This window comes from Anolis sagrei, chromosome 7, assembly GCF_037176765.1.
Source record: "Anolis sagrei isolate rAnoSag1 chromosome 7, rAnoSag1.mat, whole genome shotgun sequence".
Lineage (NCBI taxonomy): Eukaryota > Metazoa > Chordata > Lepidosauria > Squamata > Dactyloidae > Anolis > Anolis sagrei.
The window spans coordinates 1,713,643-1,741,400 of NC_090027.1; the positions used below are offsets into that span (position 1 = coordinate 1,713,643).

Genomic DNA, 27,758 nt, shown 5'->3' on the forward strand with positions numbered 1-27,758 from the left:
AACGGTAAGCAAACACTATCTTGCTCCCCACCCCCCCCAACCAATCACTGATATACAGGGTTAGTCAAAATGAATAGGCCAATAAGAAAATTAATTGTACCCGAATTGGCCTATTCATTTTGACTAACCCTGTATATTTTCTGTTCGTGGTGGGAGTTCTGTGTGCCTACTCCACTTTGGCAGGAAAAACGAAATGCAAAGAGACAGAATGGGGGATGCCTGGCTTGAGAGCAGTACGTGTGAAAAAGATCTTGGAGTCCTCGCAAGGAGAAAGGTGAACATGAGCCAGGAATGTGATGTGGCAGCAAAAAAAGCCAATGGGATTTTGGCCTGCATTAATAGGAGCATAGTGTCTAGATCTGGGAAAGTCATGCTCCCCATGCTCTATTCCGCCTTGGTGAGACCACACCTGGAATATTGAGTCAAATTCTGGGCACCACAATTCAAGAGAGATATTGACAAGCTGGAATGTGTCCAGAGGAGGGAGACTTAAATGATCAAGGGTCTGGAGAACAAGCCCTATGAGGAGCGGCTTAAGGAGCTGGGCATGTTGAGCCTGAAGAAAAGAAGGCTGAGAGGAGATATGATAGCCATGTATCAAATTGGGAGGGAGAGCCAATAGTCCAGAGGACAGGAGCAGAATTCAAAACGATCTTGACAGATTAGAGAGATGGGCCAAAACTAACAAAATGAAGTTCAACAGTGACAAATGCAAGATACTCCACTTTGGCAGAAAAAACGAAATGCAAAGATACAGAATGGGGGACAATGCCTGGCTCGAGAGCAGTACGTGTGAAAAAGATCTTGGAGTCCTCGTGGATAACAAGTTAAACATGAGCCAACAATGTGATGTGGCGGCAAAAAAAGCCAATGGGATTTTGGCCTGCATCAAGAGGAGCCTAGTGTCTAGATCTAAGGAAGTAATGCTACCCATGCTCTATTCTGCTTTGGTTAGACCACATCTGGAATATTGTGTCCAATTCTGGGCACCACAATTCAAGAGAGATATTGACAAGCTGGAATGTGTCCAGAGGAGGGCGACTAAAATGATCAAGGGTCTGGAGAACAAGCCCTATGAGGAGCGGCTTAGGGAACTGGGCATGTTTAGCCTGAAGAAGAGAAGGCTGAGAGGAGATATGATAGCCTTTGCATAATGAGTGAGCCGCCCCTGCGTGTGTTTGGTATTTCCCTTGACTCGTCAGACCTCTCAACGATTACCGTGTCCAGTTTGGGTCAGAAACCATTCAAGGCAGATATGGACAAACTGGAAGATGTCCAAAGAAGGGTGAGCCAAGTGGTTGCAAGTCAAGTAATATGAGGAGCTGGGTATGTTTAGCATTGTAAAGATTAAGAGCTTAATAATATTTGAAAGGATGTCCTATTGAAATAGAGCCAGCTTGTTTCCTGATGCTCTAGACCAGTGGTTGTCAACCTTCCCGATGTCGCAACCACAGGGGCAGTCAGGATGTAGGTGAACTACAACTCCCAAACTCAAGGTCAATGCCCACCAAACCCTTCCAGTATTTTCCGTTGGTCATAAAAGTTCTGTGTGCCAAGCTTGGATCAATTCCATCATTGGTGAAGTTCAGAATGCTCTTTGATTGTAGGTGAACTATAAATCCCAATACTACAACTCCCAAATGTCAAGATCTATTTCCCCCAAACTCCACCAGTGTTCACACTTGGGCATATTGAGTATTTGTGCCAAGTTTGGTCCAGATCTATTATTGTTTGAGTCCACGGCACTCTCTGGATGTAGGTGAACTACAACTCCAAAACTCAAGGTCAATGCCCACCAAACCCTTCCAGTATTTTCCGTTGGTCATAAAAGTTCTGTGTGCCAAGCTTGGATCAATTCCATCATTGGTGAAGTTCAGAATGCTCTTTGATTGTAGGTGAACTATAAATCCCAATACTACAACTCCCAAATGTCAAGGACTGTTTCCCCCCAACTCCACCAGTGTTCACATTTGGGCATATTGAGTATTCGTGCCAGGTTTGGTCCAGATCCAGATCCATCATTGTTTGAGTCCAGAGTGCTCTCTGGATATAAGTGAACTACAATTCCAAAACCAAGCTCAGTGTCCACCAAACCCTTCCAGCATTTTCCTGTTTGTCATGGGAGTTCTGTGTGCCATGTTTGGTTCAATTCCATCATTGGTGGAGTTCAGAATGCTCTTTGATTGTAGGAGAACTATAAATCCCAATATAACAACTCCCAAATGTCAAGGACTGTTTCCCCCAAACCCCACCAGTGTTCACATTTGGGCATAATGAGTATTCGTGCCAAATTTGGTCCAGATCCAGATCCATCCAGATCCATCATTGTTTGAGTCCAGAGTGCTCTCTGGATGTAAGTGAACTACAATTCCAAAACCAAGCTCAGTGTCCACCAAACCCTTCCAGCATTTTCCTGTTCGTCGTGGGAGTTCTGTGTGCCGTGTTTGGTTCAATTCCATCATTGGTGGAGTTCAGAATGCTCTTTGATTGTTGGTGAACTATAAATCCCAGCAACTACAACTCCCAAATCAATTTTTTTGGGGTAATGGTCACTCCTTGGGTTAGTAGGTGTCTTGTGGCCAAATGTGGTGGCAATTCGTCCAGTGGTTTTTGAGTTATGTTAATCCCACAAACGAACATTAAGAAAGGGGAGGTCCACCCATGCATGCAAGGGAGTAAGTGATGAAAGTTTAGGGAGTCTCACTTGGAGAAGGTGTTCCTGGCGTAGTGCATGATGCTGTCGAAATCGTAGATCTCGGCCAAAGAGTCCACGTCTTCACGCTCCATCTTCAGGAAGTTGTACTCCTGTCCTGTGGAAACAACCAGAAGGAGAAGGATGAGAAGTGCAAGACCAGGCTGAGCTGAACGGACGGTCAGTACCTGCCCAAGCGCATGGCCTAAACCGCCATGTTTCCCTCTCCTGCAATACGGCGAGTCAGCTGCAACCCTTTCTGTTTCCTCTGAGAAGACAAAAGGCGCATTCTCTCCCACACAAAACACGGAACAGGACAATGCTTTGGTCTGAATGGATGCAGACTCAGCTGGAGGTTTATGATTTCTAGCTTAGGCAGCATGGCTCAAGAGCCAAACTGGGGACATATCTGTGTCTCCTGAGCTGGGGCGTCTCTGTCACTTCCAGCAGAACAGTGGGTTGCTGTGAGTTTTCCGGGCTGTTTGGCCATGTTCCAGAAGCATTCTCTCCTGACGTTTTGCTCACATGTATGGCAGGCATCCTCAGAGGTTTATTTATTTATTTATTTATGCGCTTGTATACCGCTAATGCTTTTGAGTTGTGGTGTTGGAGGAAAGTTCTGAGAGTGCCTTGGACTGTGAGAAGATCCAACCAGTCCATCCTCCAGGAAATAAAGCCCGACTGCTCACTGGAGGGAAAGATACTAGAGACAAAGTTGAAGTACTTTGGCCACATCATGAGGAGACAGGAAAGCCTAGAGAAGACAATGATGCTGGGGAAAGTGGAAGGCAAAAGGAAGAGGGGCCGACCAAGGGCAAGATGGATGGATGGCATCCTTGAAGGGACTGGACTGACCTTGAGGGAGCTGGGGGTGGTAACAGCCGACAGGGAGCTCTGGCGTGGGCTGGTCCATGAGGTCACGAAGAGTCGGAGACGACTGAACGAATGAACAACAATACCGCTAATATCTCAGCCTAAATCGGCGACTCATTGCGGTTTACAACAATTAAAAAACAATATTCAGTTTAAAAGCATAAAACACATATACACTACAAGTTATTGGGCCACCAATAACAATCCCATGCATCTCGTAACTGAAATCGCAATCCAAAAATTCGTCGTCCATGATTACCCATCCTTTAGTCATCAAAATTCGTTGCAACGGATTAACCGAATGCTTGATTAAACATCCATGTCTTCAATCTTTTCCGAAACACCATCAGCGAAAGGGCTGATCGTACCTCTATGGGGAGGGTGTTCCAAAGGTTGTGAGGTCTGTTGGAAACTAGGCAAGTGGGCTTTACATATCTGTGGAATGATGTCCAGGGTGAGAGAAAGACTCCTGTCTGGGTTGCTGTGAGTTTTCCGGGCTGTCTGGCCATGTTCCAGAAGCATTCTCTCCTGACGTTTTGCCCACATGTATGGCAGACATCCTCAGAGTTTGTGAGGTCTGTTGGAAACTAGGCAAGTGGGCTTTACATATCTGTGGAATGATGTCCAGGGTGAGAGAAAGACTCCTGCCTGGGTTGCTGTGAGTTTTCCGGGCTGTCTGGCCATGTTCCAGAAACATTCTCTCCTGACGTTTTGCCCACATGTATGGCAGACATCCTCAGAGTTTGTGAGGTCTGTTGGAAACTAGGCAAGTGGGCTTTACATATCTGTGGAATGATGTCCAGGGTGAGAGAAAGACTCCTGCCTGGGTTGCTGTGAGTTTTCCGGGCTGTATAGCCATGTTCCAGAAACATTCTCTCCTGACGTTTTGCCCACATGTATGGCAGACATCCTCAGAGTTTGTGAGGTCTGTTGGAAACTAGGCAAGTGGGCTTTACATATCTGTGGAATGATGTCCAGGGTGAGAGAAAGACTCCTGTCTGGGTTGCTGTGAGTTTTCCGGGCTGTCTGGCCATGTTCCAGAAGCATTCTCTCCTGACGTTTTGCCCACATGTATGGCAGGCATCCTCAGAGGTTGAGAGGTCTGTTAGAAACTAGGCAAGTGGGCTTTACATATCTGTGGAATGATGTCCAGGGTGAGAGAAAGACTCCTGCCTGGGTTGCTGTGAGTTTTCCGGGCTGTATAGCCATGTTCCAGAAACATTCTCTCCTGACGTTTTGCCCACATGTATGGCAGACATCCTCAGAGTTTGTGAGGTCTGTTGGAAACTAGGCAAGTGGGCTTTACATATCTGTGGAATGATGTCCAGGGTGAGAGAAAGACTCCTGTCTGGGTTGCTGTGAGTTTTCCGGGCTGTCTGGCCATGTTCCAGAAGCATTCTCTCCTGACGTTTTGCCCACATGTATGGCAGGCATCCTCAGAGGTTGAGAGGTCTGTTAGAAACTAGGCAAGTGGGCTTTACATATCTGTGGAATGATGTCCAGGGTGAGAGAAAGACTCCTGTCTGGGTTGCTGTGAGTTTTCTTGGCTGTCTGGCCATGTTCCAGAAGCATTCTCTCCTGACATTTTGCCCACATGTATGGCAGACATCCTCAGAGTTTGTGAGGTCTGTTGGAAACTAGGCAAGTGGGCTTTACATATCTGTGGAATGATGTCCAGGGTGAGAGAAAGACTCCTGTCTGGGTTGCTGTGAGTTTTCCGGGCTGTCTGGCCATGTTCCAGAAGCATTCTCTCCTGACGTTTTGCCCACATGTATGGCAGGCATCCTCAGAGGTTGAGAGGTCTGTTAGAAACTAGGCAAGTGGGCTTTACATATCTGTGGAATGATGTCCAGGGTGAGAGAAAGACTCCTGTCTGGGTTGCTGTGAGTTTTCCGGGCTGTCTGGCCATGTTCCAGAAGCATTCTCTCCTGACGTTTTGCCCACATGTATGGCAGGCATCCTCAGAGGTTGAGAGGTCTGTTAGAAACTAGGCAAGTGGGCTTTACATATCTGTGGAATGATGTCCAGGGTGAGAGAAAGACTCCTGTCTGGGTTGCTGTGAGTTTTCTTGGCTGTCTGGCCATGTTCCAGAAGCATTCTCTCCTGACATTTTGCCCACATGTATGGCAGGCATCCTCGGAGTTTGTGAGGTCTGTTAGAAACTAGGCAAGTGGGGTTTACATATCTGTGGAATGATGTCCAGGGTGAGAGAAAGACTCCTGTCTGGGTTGCTGTGAGTTTTCCGGGCTGTCTGGCCATGTTCCAGAAGCATTCTCTCCTGACGTTTTGCCCACATGTATGGCAGGCATCCTCAGAGGTTGAGAGGTCTGTTAGAAACTAGGCAAGTGGGCTTTACATATCTGTGGAATGATGTCCAGGGTGAGAGAAAGACTCCTGTCTGGGTTGCTGTGAGTTTTCCGGGCCGTTTGGCCATGTTCCAGAAGCATTCTCTCCTGACGTTTTGCCCACATGTATGGCAGGCATCCTCAGAGGTTTATTTATTTATTTATTAATGCACTTGTATACCGCTAATATCTCAGCCTAAATCGGCGACTCATTGCGGTTTACAACAATTAAAAAACAATATTCAGTTTAAAAGCATAAAACACGTATGCACTACAAGTTATTGGGCCACCAATAACAATCCCATGCATCTCGTAACTGAAATCGCAATCCAAAAATTCGTCGTCCATGATTACCCATCCTTTAGTCATCAAAATTCGTTGCAACGGATTAACCGAATGCTTGATTAAACATCCATGTCTTCAATCTTTTCCGAAACACCATCAGCGAAAGGGCTGATCGTACCTCTATGGGGAGGGTGTTCCAAAGGTTGTGAGGTCTGTTGGAAACTAGGCAAGTGGGCTTTACATATCTGTGGAATGATGTCCAGGGTGAGAGAAAGACTCCTGTCTGGGTTGCTGTGAGTTTTCCGGGCTGTCTGGCCATGTTCCAGAAGCATTCTCTCCTGACGTTTTGCCCACATGTATGGCAGGCATCCTCAGAGGTTGTGAGGTCTGTTAGAAACTAGGCAAGTGGGCTTTACATATCTGTGGAATGATGTCCAGGGTGAGAGAAAGACTCCTGTCTGGGTTGCTGTGAGTTTTCCGGGCTGTCTGGCCATGTTCCAGAAGCATTCTCTCCTGACGTTTTGCCCACATGTATGGCAGGCATCCTCAGAGGTTGTGAGGTCTGTTAGAAACTAGGCAAGTGGGCTTTACATATCTGTGGAATGATGTCCAGGGTGAGAGAAAGACTCCTGTCTGGTTTGCTGTGAGTTTTCCGGGCTGTCTGGGCATGTTCCAGAAGCATTCTCTCCTGACGTTTTGCCCACATGTATGGCAGGCATCCTCAGAGGTTGAGAGGTCTGTTAGAAACTAGGAAAGTGGGCTTTACATATCTGTGGAATGATGTCCAGGGTGAGAGAAAGACTCCTGTCTGGGTTGCTGTGAGTTTTCCGGGCTGTCTGGCCATGTTCCAGAAGCATTCTCTCCTGACGTTTTGCCCACATGTATGGCAGGCATCCTCAGAGGTTGTGAGGTCTGTTAGAAACTAGGCAAGTGGGGTTTACATATCTATGGAATGATGTCCAGGGTGAGAGAAAGACTCCTGTCTGGGTTGCTGTGAGTTTTCTGGGCTGTCTGGCCATGTTCCAGAAGCATTCTCTCCTGACGTTTTGCCCACATGTATGGCAGGCATCCTCAGAGGTTGTGAGGTCTGTTGGAAACTAGGCAAGTGGGGTTTACATATCTGTGGAATGATATCCATGGAAACACTCAAGGCCAGCTAATCACCTCCAAACAAAGAATTCCTCCAGGCAGGAAGCAGACAGGCTTTGAAGCTGCAAGGCCATTCAATGCTAATTAAGGTGGCCAATGGCAACATTCACACTTGCCTCAAACAAACAAGTGTGTTTGTTTGTTGAGTCGTTGAGTGGGGTAGTTTTTTTTCCATGTCAGGAGTGACTTGAGAAACTACAAGTCACTTCTGGTTTGAGAGATTTGGCTGTCTGCAAGGATGTTGCCCAGGGGATTCTTTCTCCCACCCTGGACATTATTCCATTTGCCTAATTTCCAACAGACTTCACAACCTCTGAGGATGCCTGCCACAGATGTGGGCAAAATGTCAGGAGAGAATGCTTCTGGAACATAGCCCAATACTACAACTCCCAAATGTCAATGACTGTTTTCCCCAAACTCCACCAGTGTTCACATTTGGGCATATTGAGTATTCGTGCCAAATTTGGTCCAGATCCAGATCCATCCAGATCCATCATTGTTTGAGTCCAGAGTGCTCTCTGGATGTAAGTGAACTACAATTCCAAAACCAAGCTCAGTGTCCACCAAACCCTTCCAGCATTTTTCTGTTTGTGGTGGGAGTACAGTGTGGCATGTTTGGTTCAATTTCATCATTGGTGGAGTTCAGAATGCTCTTTGATTGTTGGTAAACTATAAATCCCAGCAACTACAACTCCCAAATCAATTTTTTGACTCCCAAATCAATCCAGATCCAGATCCATCCAATTTGGGCATATTGAGTATTGAGCTCGGAAAACTCACAGCAACCCAGTGATTCCAGCCATGAAAGCCTTTGACAACCCATCCAACAGAACGGCTTTCTTGGAAGCGGATGAGGGGGGAAAGGAAAGGGCCTGAGGCTGTTAGGAATTGTGGGAGTTGAAGTCCAAAACACCTGGAGGGCTCAAGTTTGCGCGTGCCTAATATACATGCAAAAGCTTTAAGCTCTAATGAACACATATAGCTGTGCCAAATGGAACTGAAAGGTTTTAGTGAACCACCACGTTTTCATTTGTTGCCAGAATGCCAGCAACATTGATACCAACCAGACCTCCCAATAAAAATGGGAAATAAATGGGATGCAGGTAAATATAATGGCATAACTGTGAATTTAGGAGGGGAACACAGACGTTCCCACCCTTCTGGTGCCGGACATGTGACGCTTGCTCTCTTAGGATACCCAGTAGGGGGATGAAGGGGAAGGAGGCAGGTAGAAGACGGAGCCTTTACCTGGTTGGATGTTTTCCCGGTAAATGGAGACATGGTCGTCTCGGTCGGGGCGGGTGTGCTCGTGCCAGAAGCCAATGACGTGGCCCAGTTCGTGGACCACAATCCCAAACTTGTCACAGTTTTTCCCAACGGAGATAGCCTGAGGACCTCCGCCTCTGCGCCCCACGTAGGAACAGCACCTGGAGGGAGAATTAAACCCACTGCATCACTTCTGGTTTTATTTTATTTAAGTCGACGTACATTTGCAAGTGTTTGGAGTAATTATACATCTTAGCGAGTCTCTTATCATTTCTGTTTACAGTTTGTGGGGATACTAGGCCTGGGTAACAACGGAAAAATTTGTTTCTAAAATCGATTTGTATTTGGGGGGTTTTTTTGTTTCAATATTTAAAATAATTACAAAATTTTCCTTTTAAAAAGTTCGATATTTACGAAATTTCGTAAATGGTAAAAAATTAACGAATCGATTTCCGAAACAATAACGAATCGATTCGTTAATGGCGGATGCGACCGCGAAATACGCTAAAAAACCTCCAAAACCTTCTGAAGCTTCCCTCTCCCTCTGTTGTTGACTGTTGGTGTGATATTATAATTTTTTTTCACTAATTAAACCATAAAACTGGCCCAGACATGCGGAAATAATAACGAAACGACCTCAAAACAATAACGAAACGAATACAATATCGAAATACGAAGCATTTACAAAACGTTTTTGAAAATTCGTTTTTTTTAATAATTGCTCCAGAATGGTTCGTTATCGTTTTGTAATTGAAAAAATTAACGAATTATTAACGAATTACGAATTAACGAAACGAAACCACCCAGCCCTAGGGGATACAGTTACTCCAAATTATTTTTTGCTGTTGAAGTCAGATTGAATAGTGTTGTTTCCACACAGGGGAATAGTGTTGTAGTCCAGCCTTTGATTGTGCCCACACCTGATCTTTCTGGGGATTCTGGGTCTGTAAGTAAGTCTGATAACACTAGGGATTCTGGGTCTGCAAGAAGAGATTTTAAGCCCTGAAAAGGAAGGGTCTGTGTCTGAAGGCCACATTCCAGAAAGGCAGGTCAGAATCAGAACTGAGCTCAGAAGATGAAAATGAAAGTCCGGGTGGATCGACCTAATGAGCAGTTAGATAGGAGATTTATGTTCTGTCAACATAGAGCAGTGTTTCTCTACCTGGGGGTCGAGACCCCTGTGGGGGTCGCGAGGGGGTGTCAGACGGGTCACCAAAGACCATCAGAAAACATAGTATTTTCTGTTGGTCATGGGGGTTCTGTGTAGACAGTTTGGTCTAATTCTATCGTTGGTGGGGTTCAGAATGCTATTTCATTGTGGGTGAACTATAAACCCCAACAACTACAACTCCCAAATGGCAAGGTCTATTTTCTCCAAACTTTACCAATGTTCACATTTGGGCATATGGAGTATTTGTGCCAAGTTTAATCCAGATCCATCATTGTTTGAGTACACAGTGTTCTCTGGATGTAGGCGAACCACAACTCCAAAAACTCAAGGTCAATGTCTACCAGACCTTCCCAGTATTTTCTCTTGGTCATGGGAATTCCGTGTGCCAAGTTTGATTCAATTTCATCATTGGTGGAGTTCAGAAGACTCTTTGATTTTAGGTGAACTATAAATCCCAGCAACTCCAGCATTACCAATGACAAAATCAACCCCCTCCCCAACCCCACCAGTATTCAAATTTGGGCGTATCGGGTAGTTGTGCCAAATTTAGTCCAGTGACTGAAAATCCATCTGCATATCAGATATTTACATTATGATTCATACCAGGAGCAAAATCACAGTTATGAAGTAGCAATGAAAATAATGTTATGGTTGGGGGTCATCACAACATGAGGACCTGTACTAAGGGGTCGCGGCATTAGGAAGGTTGAGAACCACTGCCATAGAGCGTCTCGGGAGAGTTTACGAAGGCCAAAACGCCTATTAGCCAAGAAGTCCTTATTGGTTTCCCAGGGGAGAAGGGATAATTTTCTCTCTATATTAGCAAATCCAGCAGGCTTTTTCGCCAGTCGAAGCAATGTTTGACACCACTTTAACTGCAATGGAACCCTGGGAGTTGCAGTTTCCCAATGTCTTGAGCCTTCTCTGTCAAAACATGCTGGTGCCTCATCAAACTATCAGTCCCATGATTCCATAGCATTGATCCACCTGCTCCTTCCCACCTGCTACTAAGGAGGCTGTCCAAGTCCTGAACTGGTGCTTGGCCGCTGTGACGGACTGGATGAGGGACAACAGATTGAAACTAAATCCAGACAAGACAGAGGTCCTCCTGGTCAGTCGTAAGGCCGAACAGGGCATAGGGTTACAGCCTGTGTTAGACGGGGTCCCACTCCCCCTGAAGACGCAGGTTCGCAGCTTGGGAGTTCTCCTTGATTCATCGCTGAGCCTGGAGCTCCAGGTCTCAGTGGTGGTCAGGGGAGCTTTTGCACAACTAAAACTCGTGTGCCAGCTGCGCCCATACCTTGGGAAGTCTGACTTGGCCACAGTGGTCCATGCTCTGGTTACATCCAGTTTAGACTACTGCAACGCTCTCTACATGGGGTTGCCCCTGAAGACTGCCCAGAAGCTGCAGCTAGTCCAATGCTCGGCAGCCAGACTACTAACGGGGGCTGGGTACAGGGAGCACACCACTCCGCTGTTACACCAGCTCCACTGGCTGCCAATTAGCTTCCGAGCACAATTCAAAGCGCTGGTGTTAGCCTATAAAGCCCTAAACGGTTCCGGCCCTGTTTACCTCTCCGAGCGTATTCTCCCCTATGAACCATCAAGATTATTAAGATCATCTGGAGAGGCCCTGCTCTCGGTCCCACCGGCCTCGCAAGCGCGTCTGGTGGGGACGAGGGACAGGGCCTTCTCGGTGGTGGCCCCTCGACTCTGGAACTCTCTCCCACTGGAGATCAGAACCGCCCCGTCTATCCTGACATTTAGGAAACAGGTGAAGACTTGGCTATGGAGACAGGCATTTGACAAGTGAGCCAACACCCTGAGATATGGACGGAGGATGATGAGCAAGGATTTTAGTGTGACGACTGACCATTGTAGTTATTGAATGTAATGGCTGTTTTAATGTTTTACTGTAGTATGTATTATGATGTGTTATTGATTGTCTGTGATATTATGGTTGGAAACCGGTCTGAGTCCCTCAAGAGAGGTGAGAAGGCCGGTAGACAAAACTTTTAAATAAATAAATAAAAATAAATAATTGATCCATGTCAGTTAAAGAGGAGTCAAACTGCATCAATTCTACTGGTAAGCCATGAGACCTAAAATAACGTCCGTGACTCTAGATTATTAAATACTTTTTCTTGTGAGCGAACAGATGGCGACTACTGGATAGCATATGTTCTGTATCAGAAACTAGAGATGATGTGGTCTATCCAATGCAATTTTCTGAATTAGAACCCCAAATAACCAAACCGAATCTAAAATTGGCCAAAAACCGATTCGTAAACATTTTGGCACCAATGTTGGAGAGTGGTCCCTGATCAAAGTGGTCCCAGGTCAAAAAAGGTTGGAAACCACTGGCATATAGATGTATCCTTATCCTACACAAATCGGACTGAATGCCAACAGTCAGCAGACAGTGGAGGGTGAGCAACTGACTGCCTCTGACACCCCCCCCCCCCCCAGTCGAATGCCTTAATCGTTTGGCAATACTCCACATGCGTTGACAAGCAAATTGCTAATCAGCTTTCCTTTGCCCTTGTGTAACAGGAGACGGGGGATCTGCCAAGGTGCCCGGCCCCTCGCTTACCCACAGGGCCGGTATGTAAACACAATGTAGCTGTCTTCATCGGTCCGCTCCAAGAAGGTGATGCAGGTGTGCTTCTCCCAGTGGCGCATGGCTTGCCGGAAGACCGCTCGCTGGCTACCTGAAGGAGGCAGGAAGAGGACAACGGCTTGCTAAACAAAGCATGAAGGAAAACCCAAACCTGTAGGAACAAGGCAGGTCGTTTCCGAAGTCACAATGTGGCTTTTGGAGCAACCTGTCGACTTCTACAAGCAAGGTGTTTATTCTTGCCTCAAAGTATGGGAGGAGAGAGTGTGTGGCACCTATGCAGAGAAGGACGCATAACTGTGCCAGGTTTCATTGCTCTCAGTCCACAGGAAGTGGGTCAGGGGAAATCTTTAATGAACACCCCTCGTATCTCACTTCTTGCTCTAACCCTCCCTCGCTTCTTCTTAGACTCTCCTTCCTTCCCTCTCTCCTTGCCTCCCTTCTTTCTTCCCAATCTCTCTTTCCTCCCTCCCTCCTTCCTCTCACTTTCCTCTTCCTTCTCTCCCTCTATTTCTCTCAATCTCTCTTTCCTTCTTTCCCTTACTCCCATATACCTTTCTTCTTTCTTCTCAATCATTCCTTCCTCTCCTTTCTTCTCTCTCTTCTTCTCAATCTCCTTCCTCCCACTCTTTCATATCCTTTCTTCATTCCCTCCCTCCCTCCCTCTCTCCTTCCTTCATTCATTCCTTCCCTCCCTCTCTCCTTCCCTTCCTCCCTCTCTCCTTCCTTGTCTTACTCCTTCCCTCTCTCCTTCCTTCTTTCCCTCCCTCCCTCCCTTCCTTCCCTCCCTCCCTCCCTTCCTTCCTTCCCTCCCTCCTTCCTTCCTTCCTTCCCTCCCTCCTTCCTTCCCTTCCTCTTCCCTTCCCTCCCCTCCTTCCTTCCTTCCTTCCTTCCTTCCTTCCTTCCTTCCCTCCCTCCATCCTTCCTTCCCTCTCCCTGTCCTTCCCTCTCTCCCTCCCTCCCTCCCTCCCTCTCTCCTTCCTTCCTTCTTTCCTTCTTTCCCTCCCTCCCTTTCTCCTACCCTCCCTCCCTCTCTCCTTACTTCCTTCCCTCCTTCCTTCTCTCCTTCCTTCCTTTCTTCCTTCCCTTCCCTTCCTCCCTTTCTCCTTCCCTCCCTCCCTCCTTCCATCCTCCCTCCCTCCCCCTTCCTTCCCTCCCTCTCTCCTTCCCTCCCTCCCTCTCTCCTTCCTTCCTTCCTTCCTTCCTTCCTTCCTTCCTTCTTTCCTTCCTTCCTTTTTCCTTCCTTCCTTCCTTCCCTCCTTCCTTCCCTCCCTTCTTCCATCCATCCTTCCCTCCCTCTCTCCTTCCTTCCTTGCTTCCTTCCTTGATTCCTTCCTTCCTTCCTTCCCTCCCTCCCTCCCTCCCTCCCTCCCTCCTTCCTTCCTTCCTTCCTTCCTTCCTTCCTTCCCTCCCTCTTTCCTTCCTTCCTTCCTTCCCCCCTTTCCTCCCTCCCTCCCTCCCTCCCTCCCTCTCTCCTTCCTTCCTTCCTTCCTTCCTTCCTTCCTTCCTTCCTTCCTTTGCATCTCCAGTCTGCCTCAAATGCTTTCCCTTTCCATCTGCATGCTTCCTTCTCCTTTCAGTGACATAGCTTTGAGAAGGGTCAGACCAAGGCCCAGGGATTTCCAAATCAACAGGAAACAAGCAAGGAGTGGAGACAAAACAGGAAAAAGCCCAACCGCATGCCTTTCAGTCCAATAAGTACTGATATTATGAGCATTAACCAGATGGGAGAAAGAGAAATGGAAGACGTAGGGACTATGCCCAAAAACAGAGAGAAACGGAAAATGTTGGGTGCAAAAGAAGGAGGAAAATCACTTTAACTACCAATATCTAAAAGGATGGGGGTAATGATGGGTCAAAAGGGCAGGTTAGGCTTCAGTATACAGTGTTCCCTCTCTACTTCGTGGTTCGCTTTTTGTGGACTCGCTGTTTCGTGGGTTTTTGCCTCCCAGTTTATGGGAGAGAGGCAGCCAATCAAGAGAGATTGCAAAGCAACACAGAGATGGTTAGCAAAAATAAATAAATATAAAGATGTGCTGTGCCTTTAAGTTTCTTCTCGCATCTGCCTCACCCTTGGAACTCGATATACATATATAGCGTCCCTACTTCACGGATTTTCACTTTTCGTGGGTGGTCCTGTAACACAACACCCACAATAAGTGAGGGAACACTGTATTCATTCTTTGGATGAATCTACATTAGAATGAATGCAGTTTGATCCCACTTTACCTGCCATGGCTCAAGGTTATGAAGTTGTAGTTTGGCAAGGTCTTTTGCCTTCTCTGCCAAAGACTGCCTCAGCCAACTACACATCTCAGCCTTCCTCAGCATTGAGCCACAGCAGCCCAAGTGGGGTCGAACTGCATTAATTCTTCCGTGCAGATGCGCCCTTGGTTTCACCGCACCTGAACCTGTTTTTCAGTTGCCAACTCACCGCTGAAATTCCCACTGATGACATAAGGGATGATGCCATCTGGCCAGACCCGCTCAAGACGCGAAGTGGCCGCCCGACGACTCCGGGTCCGACTCCGGTCTTGCCTCCATCGTCTCCTCTGCTGCCTTGCGGGTCTGATGCTGGTACTGTTGGAAAGGTTCCCTGTAAAGGAGACATCCGGCACGAGGGTTTGTGGCACGACAAAGCTCGTTCTAATTTTCTAGATGGAGACAAACCTTTCGGGTCCGTGCTCACATGTCCCAGCTTTAATAAAGTAGAGCAGCGTTTCTCAACCTGGGGTTTCAAGAGGGTTTCAAGAGGGTCACCAAACGCCATCAGAAAACCTATATTTCTATTTCGATTTCAGCTATTTCTTGTAGTTTTCCTTTTCTTTCATTTGAGATTTTTGTTTGTTTGTTATTGTATTGGGTTGTTGTAGGTTTTTGTTTTTGTTTTGCTATATGGCCATGTTCTAGAGCAGCGGTTCTCAACCTGGGGGTCGCGACCCCCCAGGGGGTTGTTAGGTCATTTTCGGGGGGTCGCGAGGCTGCCTTGGATGGCCCCGCCTCCTCCAAAATTGCTGCCATGCGGGCAGTCTTTCCGTCCGGCCCAGGCGTCTCCCCGAACTCGGAGGGCCTGGCACTCACCCCTGCAGAACCGGGAGGAGGGAGATACTGTCTGGGGAGCCTTTGCCACCGAACACTCACCCCGTGCCGAGCTCAGTCCAGATCCATTTGTGTTTGGGTTCACAGTGCTCTCTGGATGGAGGTCAACTACAACTTCAAATCAAGGTAAATTTCCCCTAAAGATCTTCAGTATTTTTTGCTGGCCATGGGGTTCTGTGTGCCAAATTAAGTCCAATACCATGTTTGTTGGGGCTTTACTAATTGCAGGAGGAACTGTAACTTCTACATGTCTGAACATATTTTCCAAAAACTTCTCCAGTGTTTTCTATTGATTTTGGGAGTCCTGTGTGCCAAGTTTGGTTCAATTCCATTGTTGTTGGAGTTCAGAATGCTCTTTGATGGCAGGGGAACTATACATCCCAGGAACTGCAACTCCTAAATGTCAAGATCTGTTTCCCTCCAATTCCACCAGTGTTCAAATTTGGACATATTGAGTATTTGTGCCAAGTTGGGTCCAAATCCGCAGTCGTTCACAGTGCTCTCCATTTGTAGGTGAACTACATCTCCTGTAAATCATTGTCAATTCCTCCCAGCTCCCTCCAGTATTTTCTGTTGATCATTGGGGTTATGTGTGCCAAGTTTGTTCCAGGTCTATAATTTGTGGGGGTCTTAGTGGTCAGTGGAAGTCAGTGCTGAATCGGTTGAAGGTACTGCAAATCTCATCATCCGTCATCCATACTCCCCGAGCATATTGTTTTTGTAATCCATCACTATGCTTTAATTATGTTCAATTTCTAACAATGAAAGTGCATCCGGCATATCACATGTTTCCATTATTATTCATAAGAGTAGCAAAATTACCGTTATGAAATAGCAACGAAAATATGGTTGGGGGTCACCACGACATGAGGAACTTCATTTAGGGGTCACGGCATTAGAAAGGTTGAGAACCACTGTTCTAGAGGCATTCTCTCCTGAGGTTTCGCCTGCATCTATGGCAAGCATCCTCAGAGGTTGTGAGGTCTGTTGGAACTAGTAAAAAGGGTTTATATATCTGTGGAATGACCAGGGTGGGACAAAGGACTCTTGTCTGCTGGAGCTAGGTGGGAATATGTATTGTCGAAGGCTTTCATGGCCGGAATCACTGGGTTGTTGTAGGGTTTTTTGGGGTTTTTTTGCTATATGGCCATGGTCTAGAGGCATTCTCTCCTGACGTTTCGCCTGCATCTATGGCAAGCATCCTCAGAGGTAGTGAGGTCTGTTGGAAACTAGTAAAAAGGGTTTATATATCTGTGGAATGACCAGGGTGGGACAAAGGACTCTTGTCTGCTGGAGCTAGGTGGGAATATGTATTGTCGAAGGCTTTCATGGCCGGAATCACTGGGTTGTTGTAGGGTTTTTTGGGGTTTTTTTGCTATATGGCCATGGTCTAGAGGCATTCTCTCCTGACGTTTCGCCTGCATCTATGGCAAGCATCCTCAGAGGTAGTGAGGTCTGTTGGAACTAGTAAAAAGGGTTTATATATCTGTGGAATGACCAGGGTGGGACAAAGGACTCTTGTCTGCTGGAGCTAGGTGGGAATATGTATTGTCGAAGGCTTTCATGGCCGGAATCACTGGGTTGTTGTAGGGTTTTTTGGGGTTTTTTTGCTATATGGCCATGGTCTAGAGGCATTCTCTCCTGACGTTTCGCCTGCATCTATGGCAAGCATCCTCAGAGGTAGTGAGGTCTGTTGGAAACTAGTAAAAAGGGTTTATATATCTGTGGAATGACCTGGGTGGGACAAAGGACTCTTGTCTGCTGGAGCTAGGTGGGAATATGTATTATCAAAGGCTTTCATGGCCGGAATCACTGGGTTGTTGTAGGGTTTTTTGGGGTTTTTTTGCTATATGGCCATGGTCTAGAGGCATTCTCTCCTGACGTTTCGCCTGCATCTATGGCAAGCATCCTCAGAGGTAGTGAGGTCTGTTGGAAACTAGTAAAAAGGGTTTATATATCTGTGGAATGACCTGGGTGGGACAAAGGACTCTTGTCTGCTGGAGCTAGGTGGGAATGTTTCAACTGATCACCTTGATTAGCATTTGATTGCCTGGCAGGGCCTGGAGCAATCTTTTGTTGAGAGGTGATTAGATGTCCCTGTTTGTTACAACAGCACAACAACAGAGAGGAAACAAACAAGGACATCTAATACTAGTGGATATTTACCACTAAGGAGAAGATTCACTCCAACGAGTATTTAACTCTTCTCAGGATGATCATACTTTACAAAAAGGGTTATGATGATTCCAAATAGTGTGAATGCCAGTTAATCTCTGAAAGGGTCACGCTTCCGAACGGCTATGGAGATTCCTGGATTCCAAAAGGTTATGATTTCTAAAAGGGTTTTCCAAAAGAACAGTGGTAACATATGGACAGGGACGGCTCATCCATTACGCGAAGTAAGCGGTCGCAGAACACTTTTTTTTGCCAGGGGCGCAGAGGCACCTCTGTAAATGCCCCTCAACTGCCACTTGAGGAGCGCCCCCTCAGCTCACAACAGCCCTCGCAGTCCGGGGGGAGCCTTGGCTTTCTTGCCTCACTGCTGGGCGATCCTCTTCCCAAAGGGGCCGGGCCCTTGAGCCTCGCCTAGCCCTCTCGTTCCTGCTCCACCCGGCCACCCGGTGCGTGAACAGAGCCGGCGCTCAGTCATTTTCTGCATTCGATCCCTTCCCCATGACTGGCTCCCTTTCCCGATCTCCCGGCGCTCCACCCGCTTCCTCTCCTCTTCCCAATCCGTGGGTGGGCCAAGGGGCGGAGCCGCTGCGCCTGGCCCGCTTCAGGTCCGGAGGTGTGGCTGAAGACCCCAGCATGCGCACCAAAAGTCGCCTCTTCTCCTGACTTTCTCTTCAGCCATTGGGACCAAGAGAGAGAGAGAGAGAGAGAGAGAGAGAGCCCCTCCGGCTGGAGGTATCTCCCACCTCCGCTCCCTCCTTTGTTTTTGCACCATCAGGAAAGGTGGGCATCTCCACCTCTCTCTCTCTCTCTCTCTCTCTCGGTTCCAATGCCTGAGGAGAAAGTCAGGAGAAAGTGGTGCACACGCCGGGGTCTTCAGGCACACCTCCGGACCCAAAGCGGGCCAGGCAAGGGAGCAAGTGCGGCAAGTGTAGTTACTGGGATGTATAGTTCACCTACAATCAAAGAGCATTCTGAACTCCACCAATGATGGAATTGAACCAAATATGGCACACAGAACTCCCACGACAAACAGAAAATATATATCAATGATTGGTTGGGGGGGGGGGGGCCAAAATACTGTTTGCTTACCATTGAAAATTACCTAGGGCCGCCTCTGCATATGGAACAATTTACACTCACAACTATTTCTACAAAAATTGAAATGTTATGTCCTCTCCCTTTCCACTTCTTGCAAAGACAAACGGGGCCGACCTTCCAACAAGGCTTCCTTCCTCCTTGAGACGCCTTCCAAAGCCCAACCTATCCTTTTGTGTGGGCTCAGTATGTTTTGAGGAATTGGGTATTTACTTTGGCTTTCAAGGAGCCGTGCAGAAGATATGTTATGAAAAGGCCAGCAAAGGATCGGTCGGCCGCTGTCCTCCCAATCGTTCTATTTTGGCGTCTGGTCTTTCGCGGGAGGAAAAATCGGGGTTGTTTCATATTTTTATTCTGGTGGACAGTATGAAGGCATGGCTGGTTTCTTCACACGCAGATCACCTTTGGCTGCGAAAAGCAACTTTTCCTGCAGCGTTTTTGGCCGGCTTCGTAACAGTGAGTTCAGGAGGAGCCTAACTCCGGATGCCAAGATCTTTGTCTCCAAATTGTCTGAAATGCTCTGTATCAGCCAAGCTGCCGCCAAAGCCTACAGAAAAGCATTAGCTGGCAGAAGATACTATCTTCCAAGGCCAGGGACGACGGAAACACCCACACAGCCCAAAAGCCAAGAGCAATCTTATCTGTTACAAACCTGTTAGGGTTGTATATGTGCAGGGATAGCCAAAGCCTGGTTATAACACCCCGTCTAATTGATGCAGTTTGTGCTGGCACGGCTGTGCCAGGAGATTGGAATTTCCTTTTCTTGCACTGTTAGTTTGCAGGAATCTATTTGGGCCATGCATTTTGCAATTGGGTAGCTTTCCCTAGGTTGCAATCATAGGGCCAACAACCTATCAATCATCATTAGAGACTTTAGATCCGCCCCTTTCCCCAGGTTTGGAGGGACAGGGGGACTTTTAGTTCAGTCTCACAGTTTGGAGCCTTACAACAGGACGCGTGGGCTTTCTCTGTCCCACCTGCAAAAAGCTTCACTTCTTACAGCTTTGCTGGGGTTAAAAGAAATAGATCTACAGCCAGCTTTGCTGGGGAGTAAAGTTACAGTTCCACAGCTTTGCTGGGGCAATACAGCCAGCTCTGCTGTAAAATAAAGGAATGGTTCCACGGCCTTTGTGGGGCAAATCTACAGGACGCCAGTTTGGCAGATCTACAAAGACCTTGTCTGGTAAGGGTCACTCGGGCTCTCCATAAATCAGTTTGGAAGTCTGGGAGTTCTCCTAGACTCATTGCTGAGTCTGGAGCCCCAGGTCTTGGCGGTGGTCAGGGGAGCTTTTGCACAACTAAAACTTGTGCGCCAGCTGCGCCCGTACCTTGGGAAGTCTGACTTGGCCACAGTGGTCCACGCTTTGGTTACATCCCGTTTAGATTACTGCAACGCTCTCTACATGGGGTTGCCTCTGAAGACTGCCCGGAAGCTGCAGCTAGTCCAATGCGTGGCAGCCAGACTACTAACGGGTGCTGGGTACAGGGAGCACACCACTCCGCTGTTACACCAGCTCCACTGGCTGCCAATTAGCTTCCGAGCACAATTCAAAGTGCTGGTGTTAACCTATAAAGCCCTAAACGACTCCGAACGCATTCTCCCTTACGAACCATCAAGATTACTAAGATCATCTGGAGAGGCCCTGCTCTCGGTCCCACCGGCCTCGCAAGCGTGCCTGGTGGGGACGAGGGACAGGGCCTTCTCGGTGGTGGCCCCACGACTCTGGAACTCTCTCCCACCGGAGATCAGAACCGTCCCTTCTATCCTGACTTTTAAGAAACAGGGGAAGACGTGGTTATGGAGACAGGCTTTCGATGAGTGAGCCAACACCCTAAGACATGGATGGAAGATGATGTATAATTGTTTTTTAGTATGACGACTGACCACTGTAGTTTTGGATATATTTGTTGTTTTAATGTGTTATTGTAATATGAACTATGATGTTTTTACCGATTGTATGTGTTTTTATGGTTGGGAACTGGTCTGAGTCCCTCAAAAGAGGTGAGAAGGTTGGTACATAAAACTCTGAAATAAATAAATAAATAAATGGAACCGGGAGTTGGGTTCTCACGCCAGCAGGGTTAAAGAAAGATTGCCCAAGGAGGGGTCGGAAAGTTTCCCTAAAGAAGAAAAGAACAGTTTATCAAGCAGTTGCCTGTCCCTTGTTGGCAGATCGAGAAAGCTACTAGTTTTTCAAGATTATAAAGCATTTAATTAGTTTGTTCAAAGATTTAACCCCTTTGTTGAACCTATTTTGAGCCTCTACAGAACTTTGTGTTGGGAAACCTATGGGACCCTTTAGCTGAGGTACCCCGGCGTCCCGTTGGGCATACAGAAAGCACGTCCTGTAAAGAGACATTATTTCAGGCCCAGCATCCGACAGCACACAGTTTGATACCACTTGAGTTCTAGTTTGATGAAATCATTAAGTTTGGGTACCTGGCGATGCCCGGGTTATTTGAAAAAGGCTTTGTTTGTTTTGGAGAGAAAGGTAATATCATTTAGTTCACTAGTAACACTAGGGATTGTGTCAGCTGCATTAAGATCACTCTGACCAAAAGGTCATGAGTTCGAAGCCAGCCCGGGCTGGAGTGGGTGTCCAGCCATTGTGTAGCCCGTTGTCGACCTTTGCAACCCGAAAGACAGTTGCATCTGTCAAGTAGGAAAATAAGGTACCACCTTGTGTGGGAGGCTAAATTTAACTAATTTATGAGGCCATAAAGAAAAAAGACTCCGGGGAATGTGGAATGCGGAAGAACTTCATCGGTGTCGTTGATGGACGATGAAAAGCAGCAGCTCCCCTGGCGGCCAGAAAAAAAAAAGTTAAATAGCCTCAGTGTATTTGTGTGTTAAATGTTGTTTGTCAAACTGGCATTGAATGTTTGCCATATATGTGTTTACTGTAATCCGCCCTGAGTCCCCTGCGGGGTGAGGAGAAGGGCGGAATATAAGAACTGTAAATAAATATTTATTCGGAAACAGCCAGAATGTGATTTCGTTTTTTAGATGCGGGCGAACTACAATTCCCAGAATTGGGAGTCAATCTTCCCCAAACCAGGCCTGTATGCACAGTTGGCCATGTTGGGTATGTGTGCCAAGTTTGTGTGCCATGTTGGGTATGTGTGCCAAGTTTGGTCCAGATCTGTCATCAGCTGGGTTCGGTGCTCTCTGGATAATGGTGAACTACAACTCCCAGATTCCCAGGGCAATCACCCACAAACCCAGCCAGTATTCACAGTTGCCCAAACTGGACCAAACTTGTGTGCCAAGTTTGGTCCAGATCCCATCATCCGTGGCCAGTATTCACAGTTGCCCATGTTGGTTCTGTGTGCCAAGTTTGGTCCAGATCCATTGAATCTCATCATCCGTGGTCAATCCTCCTCCAGACTTCACTAGGACGTGTAGTGGGTCATTGGTGGCAGGGGAGTCTGTGTGCCAAGTGTGGTCCTGATCTGTCATTCATGGGGGTCACAGTGGTCTCTGGAAGTGAGTGAAACTACTGCAAGAAACATAATCTGTGGCAAGTTTGGTCCCGATCCATCATTGGTTGGGTTCACAGTGTTCTCTGGATGTAGGTCAACTGCAACTCCTATAAATCAAGGTCAGTTCCCACAAACCTGGTCATGGGGGTTCTGCATGTCAAATGTGCTCCAGGCTCATGATCGAAGAGGGTCAGAGTACTCTGCCCTGATGCAAGGTGAACTACAACTTCCATCCTGTTTGGTCAGTCCCCCAAACCCGTCCAGACCGTTCAGTTGCTGATCAATTCCTCTGTGTTTGCTGTGTGCCGAAGGAAAGGGTAGGAAAGGGTTAAGGGAGAGGCAGTGGGCGGGGTCATGCAAATTCCACACAAGGAACCCTGGGATGCCTGCCTCTGGTGGAGGAAACACTTCAAATCTAGGATGAATTTCTCCTCGAATGAAAGCATTCCTTTGGTGTTGGGCCGTAGTGTTTGGAGAGGACATGGGCAGCGTTTGGACAACATGTCCATGGTGCTCGCTATATCTGCAATGTCAGTTGATTGAGTGCCTTTGGAGGCTTCTCAGCACTTGGAACTATGGCCTGTTGTGGAGGCTGACTGTGTAAGTGGACACCTCCTCCACGTACACATTTTTCACTTTAATTATGTATATAGAAGATTAGTGTAGGTACTCAGTGTTACCTGGGTTTGCATTTTGTAATGGTATTTATTTGTAAAAATAATTGTTAAATTTTATGTTTGCAGTTTTATGTTTTATGATTTAGTCTATCACCAACTGAAACACAAAGCAGTACTTTCTCTGTCCCTCGGGTAGTGAGCATATTTGGCTGATTTAGATCTTCATGGCAACCTTTTAGTGCCGTCTTGGGTTAACAGCTGGCTTCCCCCCTCAACCCTTTAGGCACATCTTGGGGGAACAGCTGGCTCTTTCCCGCAACGCTCTAGTAGCCTCTTGAGGTAACAGCTGGCTCTTTCCTGCAACCCATGAAAACCATCTTGGAAAATAAATAGATAGATATCCACTTTTATTCGATAGATCGATAGATAGATGAGTCTTCTCTGCCAAGGAGCCTAGTGTCTAGATCTAGGGAAGTCCTGCTCCCCGTTCTCTATTCCGCTTTGGTTAGACCACACCTGGAATATTGTGTCCAATTCTGGGCAACACAATTGAAGAGAGATATTGACAAGCTGGAATGTGTCAAGAGGAGGGAGACTCAAAGGCTCAAGAGTCTGGAGAACAAGCCCCATGAGGAGCAGCTTAAGGAGCTGGGCATGTTTAGCCTGAAGAAGAGAAGGCTGAGAGAAGACATGATGATAGCCATGTATAAGTATGTGAGAGGAAGCCAAGAGGAGGAGGAGGGAGCAAGCTTGCTTTCTGCTTCCCTGGAGACTAGGACGCAATGGGACAATGGCTTCAAACTCCAAGAGAGGAGATTCCATCTGAACATTAGGAAGAACTTCCTGACTATGAGAGCCGTTCAGCAGTGGAACTCTCTGCCCTGGATTGTGGTGGAGGCTCCTTCTTTGGAAGCTTTTAAACAGAGGCTGGATGGCCATCTGTCAGGGGTGATTTGAATGCAATATTCCTGCTTCTTGGCAGAATGGGGATGGACTGGATGGCCCAGGAGGTCTCTTCCAACTCTAGGATTCTAGGATTCTATGATTCTATGAAATATGTTGGAGAATGTTGGATAATTTTTCACTTTAATTATGTGTATAGAAGATTAGTGAAGGTATTCAGTGTTACCTGGGTTTGCATTTTGTAATCATATTTATTAGTAAAAAAATTTTTTTTTAGTTTTAATTTTTATCATTTAGTCTATCACCAGACTGAAACACAAAGCAGTACTTTCTCTGTCCCTGAGGTAGTGAGCATATTTGGCTGATTTAGATCTTCATGGCAACCCTTTAGTGCCCTCTTGGGTTATTTACAGTGTGTGTGTGTGTGTGTGTGTGTGTGTGTGTGTGTGTAAACAGTATTTATAGCCCCTGGAGGGACTCAAAGTGGGCTAACAGCTGGCTTCCTCTCCCCCCAACCCTTTAGTCACATCTTGGGGTAACAGCTGGCTCTTTCCCAAAACCCAATGAAGCCATCTTGGAAAATTGATAGATAGATAGATAGATAGATAGATAGATAGATACCCACTTTTATTAGATAGATAGATAGATAGATAGATAGATAGATAGATAGATAGATAGATAGATGAGTCTTCTCTGCCAAATATGTTGGAGAATGTAAGAATCAGTTGGTTAGTGTGTTAACTGTAAAATGCAAAGCGTGAAGCTTGTTGGGCCACGCTTGAGAGGCTAGCTGAGCCTGGGAGTTTTGGCAACTGTTACATGTTTAGATTTTCTGTGCAGGAGCTCTGAGCCGCTGGAAGGAGATCCTTTACATGGACACTCAAGGATCATTTGAATCTCTCTCAAAGGACATTATGCAACTGTTCTCACGGCTGTATATATGTTGCTCCGCATAACGCAGAGTAAACACCTTATTCTTTACTGATCATCTGCGTGGCGTATCTTTTCTCTCGCAAGACAGTGTGTGGATTGGGAAAGACATTTCGCCACGAAAGAGTGCTGGTGCCTCATCTAACTACAACTCCCATGAATCCATATCACTGAGCCATGGAAGTTCAAGTGGTATCAAACTGCATAAGTTCGACAGCGTAGATGCACCCTTGGGCAAAAAACAGGTTTCATAGGTATTACCACTCACTGTTTTTATCCAGACCATACATCCAAATTCTGTGGAATGGAAAGAAACAATAACTCAATTTGTGCTGTACCAGGAGCTCCAACTTTATTTTCTTTCTGATATCTGTTTGCAGTTATAGGGCAGGCCTCCTGTCCATCATAATTAAGCTTTGGTTCCGTCCCTTGTTCAGGGCTCTGGGAGGGAAAGGAGCCATTTTTTGTCAGTCTCACACAAGGAAGCTAGACTATAGGACGTAGACCAGGTCCTCCTGTAGAAAAGCTTCTTTTCTCAAGACTATCCAGGGAAAAAGAGCTTCCAGGGAAAAGGTCCCAAGGCTCTGGCTGAGAACTCACAGCCTCTCAGCCTCACAGCAAACAGAGGGGAAACAGCCCTGAAGTTTCAAAGAACTCTCTGGGGGAGGACAGCACTACAGATCCACGGAATTCCAGATGAAATATCTTTAAGCCTCGGCTGGTGGGTCTATTCGATGTCCTGACGCATTTGGAATTGGTAGTAGGACCCACACCAATGAGGCATAGATAGTAAACGGCCTGGGAGAGGTTAAATAGGGTTTTTTTCTTACAGAGAAAGTACAGTTAATCAAAGTCAGGTAACCAGTCCATTGAGGACTAGACTAAGAAAGCCTTGAAGTGTTGTTTGAACCATTGAAGATTGGTTGTTTGTTCCATAATAAAGACTTTGTTGTATCATTAAAAACTCGAAAGACCATCACTTCAGAAAAATCCCTGAGAACCTCTCTTTGAGGCGCCCCTGGCTTCCCTCTGGGCTTAAAGTATACGTCCTATAGAAAGTACAACTATTACAGGCCCAGCGTGCGACAGAACACAATTTCTTTTATTCTTCCGCTTTAGTGGGAATTTGAAGTCTGTGGATTGATTGTATGAGATTCTCTACTTTTTATGGTTCCCCACCACCACCACCACCACCTTCTGAGCAAAGGAGTTGAACAAATGCCATGCTGTCAAGGAGATTTCTTTTAATGGAATCGGGGTGAAATTTCAATGATAACTTGTCTCATCAACCCGCTTTGCTACCAAGGAAATGTTCTTTTGAGGACACATGTAAAGCTGGTGACGTTTGCCCTTCCCAGATGGACCTGGGTCTTGTCAATATTGGCCATGGATGGACGCCAGGCTTTTTGGTCGCTTTCTCTACCTTCAAAAACAGCAGCTGAGCTAACAGAGGTTTCTGAAGGCCTTGGCTTTTGATGGGGATGAGATCAATAGGACAAATACACCCAGAATAGTCTATTTATCTTTGCTTTGTAGATACTCATGATCTCAAGGAGTCTGATTTTTCAAGTCCTTTCGCAAAATGAAAATGAACAAATTTTGTATAAAGTCCAGGAACAGAATAATAATAATAATAATAATAATAATAATAATAATAATAATAATTAGGACACGGAACAATGGCTTCAAACTACAAGAGAGGAGATTCCATCTGAACATGAGGAAGAACTTCCTGACTGTGAGAGCCGTTCAGCAGTGGAACTCTCTGCCCCGGAGGGAGTGTGGTGGAGGCTCCTTCTTTGGAAGCTTTGAATCAGAGGCTGGATGGCCATCTGTCAGGGGTGATTTGAATGCAATATTCCTGCTTCTTGGCAGAATGGGGTTGGACTGGATGATGGCCCAGGAGGTCTCTTCCAACTCTTTGATTCTAGGATTCTATGATTCTACAAGAGAGGAGATTCCATCTGAACATGAGGAAGAACCTCCTGACTGTGAGAGCCGTTCAGCAGTGGAACTCTCTGCCCCGGAGGGAGTGTGGTGGAGGCTCCTTCTTTGGAAGCTTTGAAACACAGGCTGGATGGCCATCTGTCAGGGGTGCTTTGAATGCAATATTCCTGCTTCTTGGCACAATGGGGTTGGACTGGATGGCCCATGAGGTCTCTTCCAACTCTTTGATTCTAGGATTCTATGATTCTAATAATAATAATAATAATCGGTGCAAATAATAATAATAATAATAATAATAATAATAATAAGTCAGAAAGGTTTTGAAAAGCAAATTAAATGGCGGAATTACGATCAAGGCTCTCAACCCCTGGACCATCCCCATCATGAGATACACAGCTGGAATTGTGAACTGGACACAAGCAGAGCTGGATTATCTGGACAGAAAAATAAGAACACTAATGTCAATCCGCTCCTCGTGACACCCTCATAGTGATGTTGACAGACTTGACCTGGCCAGAAAATCAGGAGGCAGAGAGAAGAGGGGGCTTCTGGAAGGGAAACCAACGGTAGAAGAGAAACACGGACTGGCAGATGATGGGAAAGGCAGTCAAGAACCAACATTGAGGGAAGTCAAGAGTAGTAAACTGCTTCAAATGCAAAAGTCAAAGAGGGAATACTGTAGAAACACAATCCAGAGCAGAAGAGAAAACTGGCCAGAGAAGGCTCTCTCTCTCTCTCCATGGACAGTTCCTGGGGAAAAATTGAGGGCCAAATGGACAAAGAAAAAGACATGGCTGTGGCTCACAAATGGAACTCTGAAAAAGGAGACAAAGGAGGGCCTGATTCTGGTAACCCAAGAACAAGCCATTCGAACCAAGGACATCAAAGCCAGAACTGAAAAGTCGATGACAGATCCCAAGTGTAGACTCTGCAAGGAAGCAGGTGAAACAATCGATCCCATCCTCAGCTGCTGCAAGAAGATTGCGCAGACAGACTACAAGCAGAGGCACAACACCTTTGCTCAGGTGATTCATTGGACCTTGTGCCACAAACACCATCTGCCTGCCACAAAGAATGGGTGGGATCACAAGCCGGAAAAAGTTAACAGAAA

At 46.6% G+C, this 27,758-nt stretch overlaps 1 protein-coding gene across 2 annotated transcripts in view; it reads right to left on the bottom strand.

Moving 5' to 3' along the window:
* Positions 1 to 27,758, bottom strand: part of BMP1 (bone morphogenetic protein 1) — a 269,223-nt gene that overhangs the window by 106,154 nt on the left and 135,311 nt on the right. For both annotated transcript variants that reach the window (XM_067470629.1, XM_067470630.1), the window contains exons 3-6: positions 14,833 to 14,994; positions 12,375 to 12,492; positions 8,593 to 8,771; positions 2,705 to 2,810 (exon numbers count right to left, since the gene is read on the bottom strand). In XM_067470629.1, the coding sequence (XP_067326730.1) occupies positions 2,705 to 2,810; positions 8,593 to 8,771; positions 12,375 to 12,492; positions 14,833 to 14,994 (565 nt within the window). The remainder of the gene's footprint in view (positions 1 to 2,704; positions 2,811 to 8,592; positions 8,772 to 12,374; positions 12,493 to 14,832; positions 14,995 to 27,758) is intronic.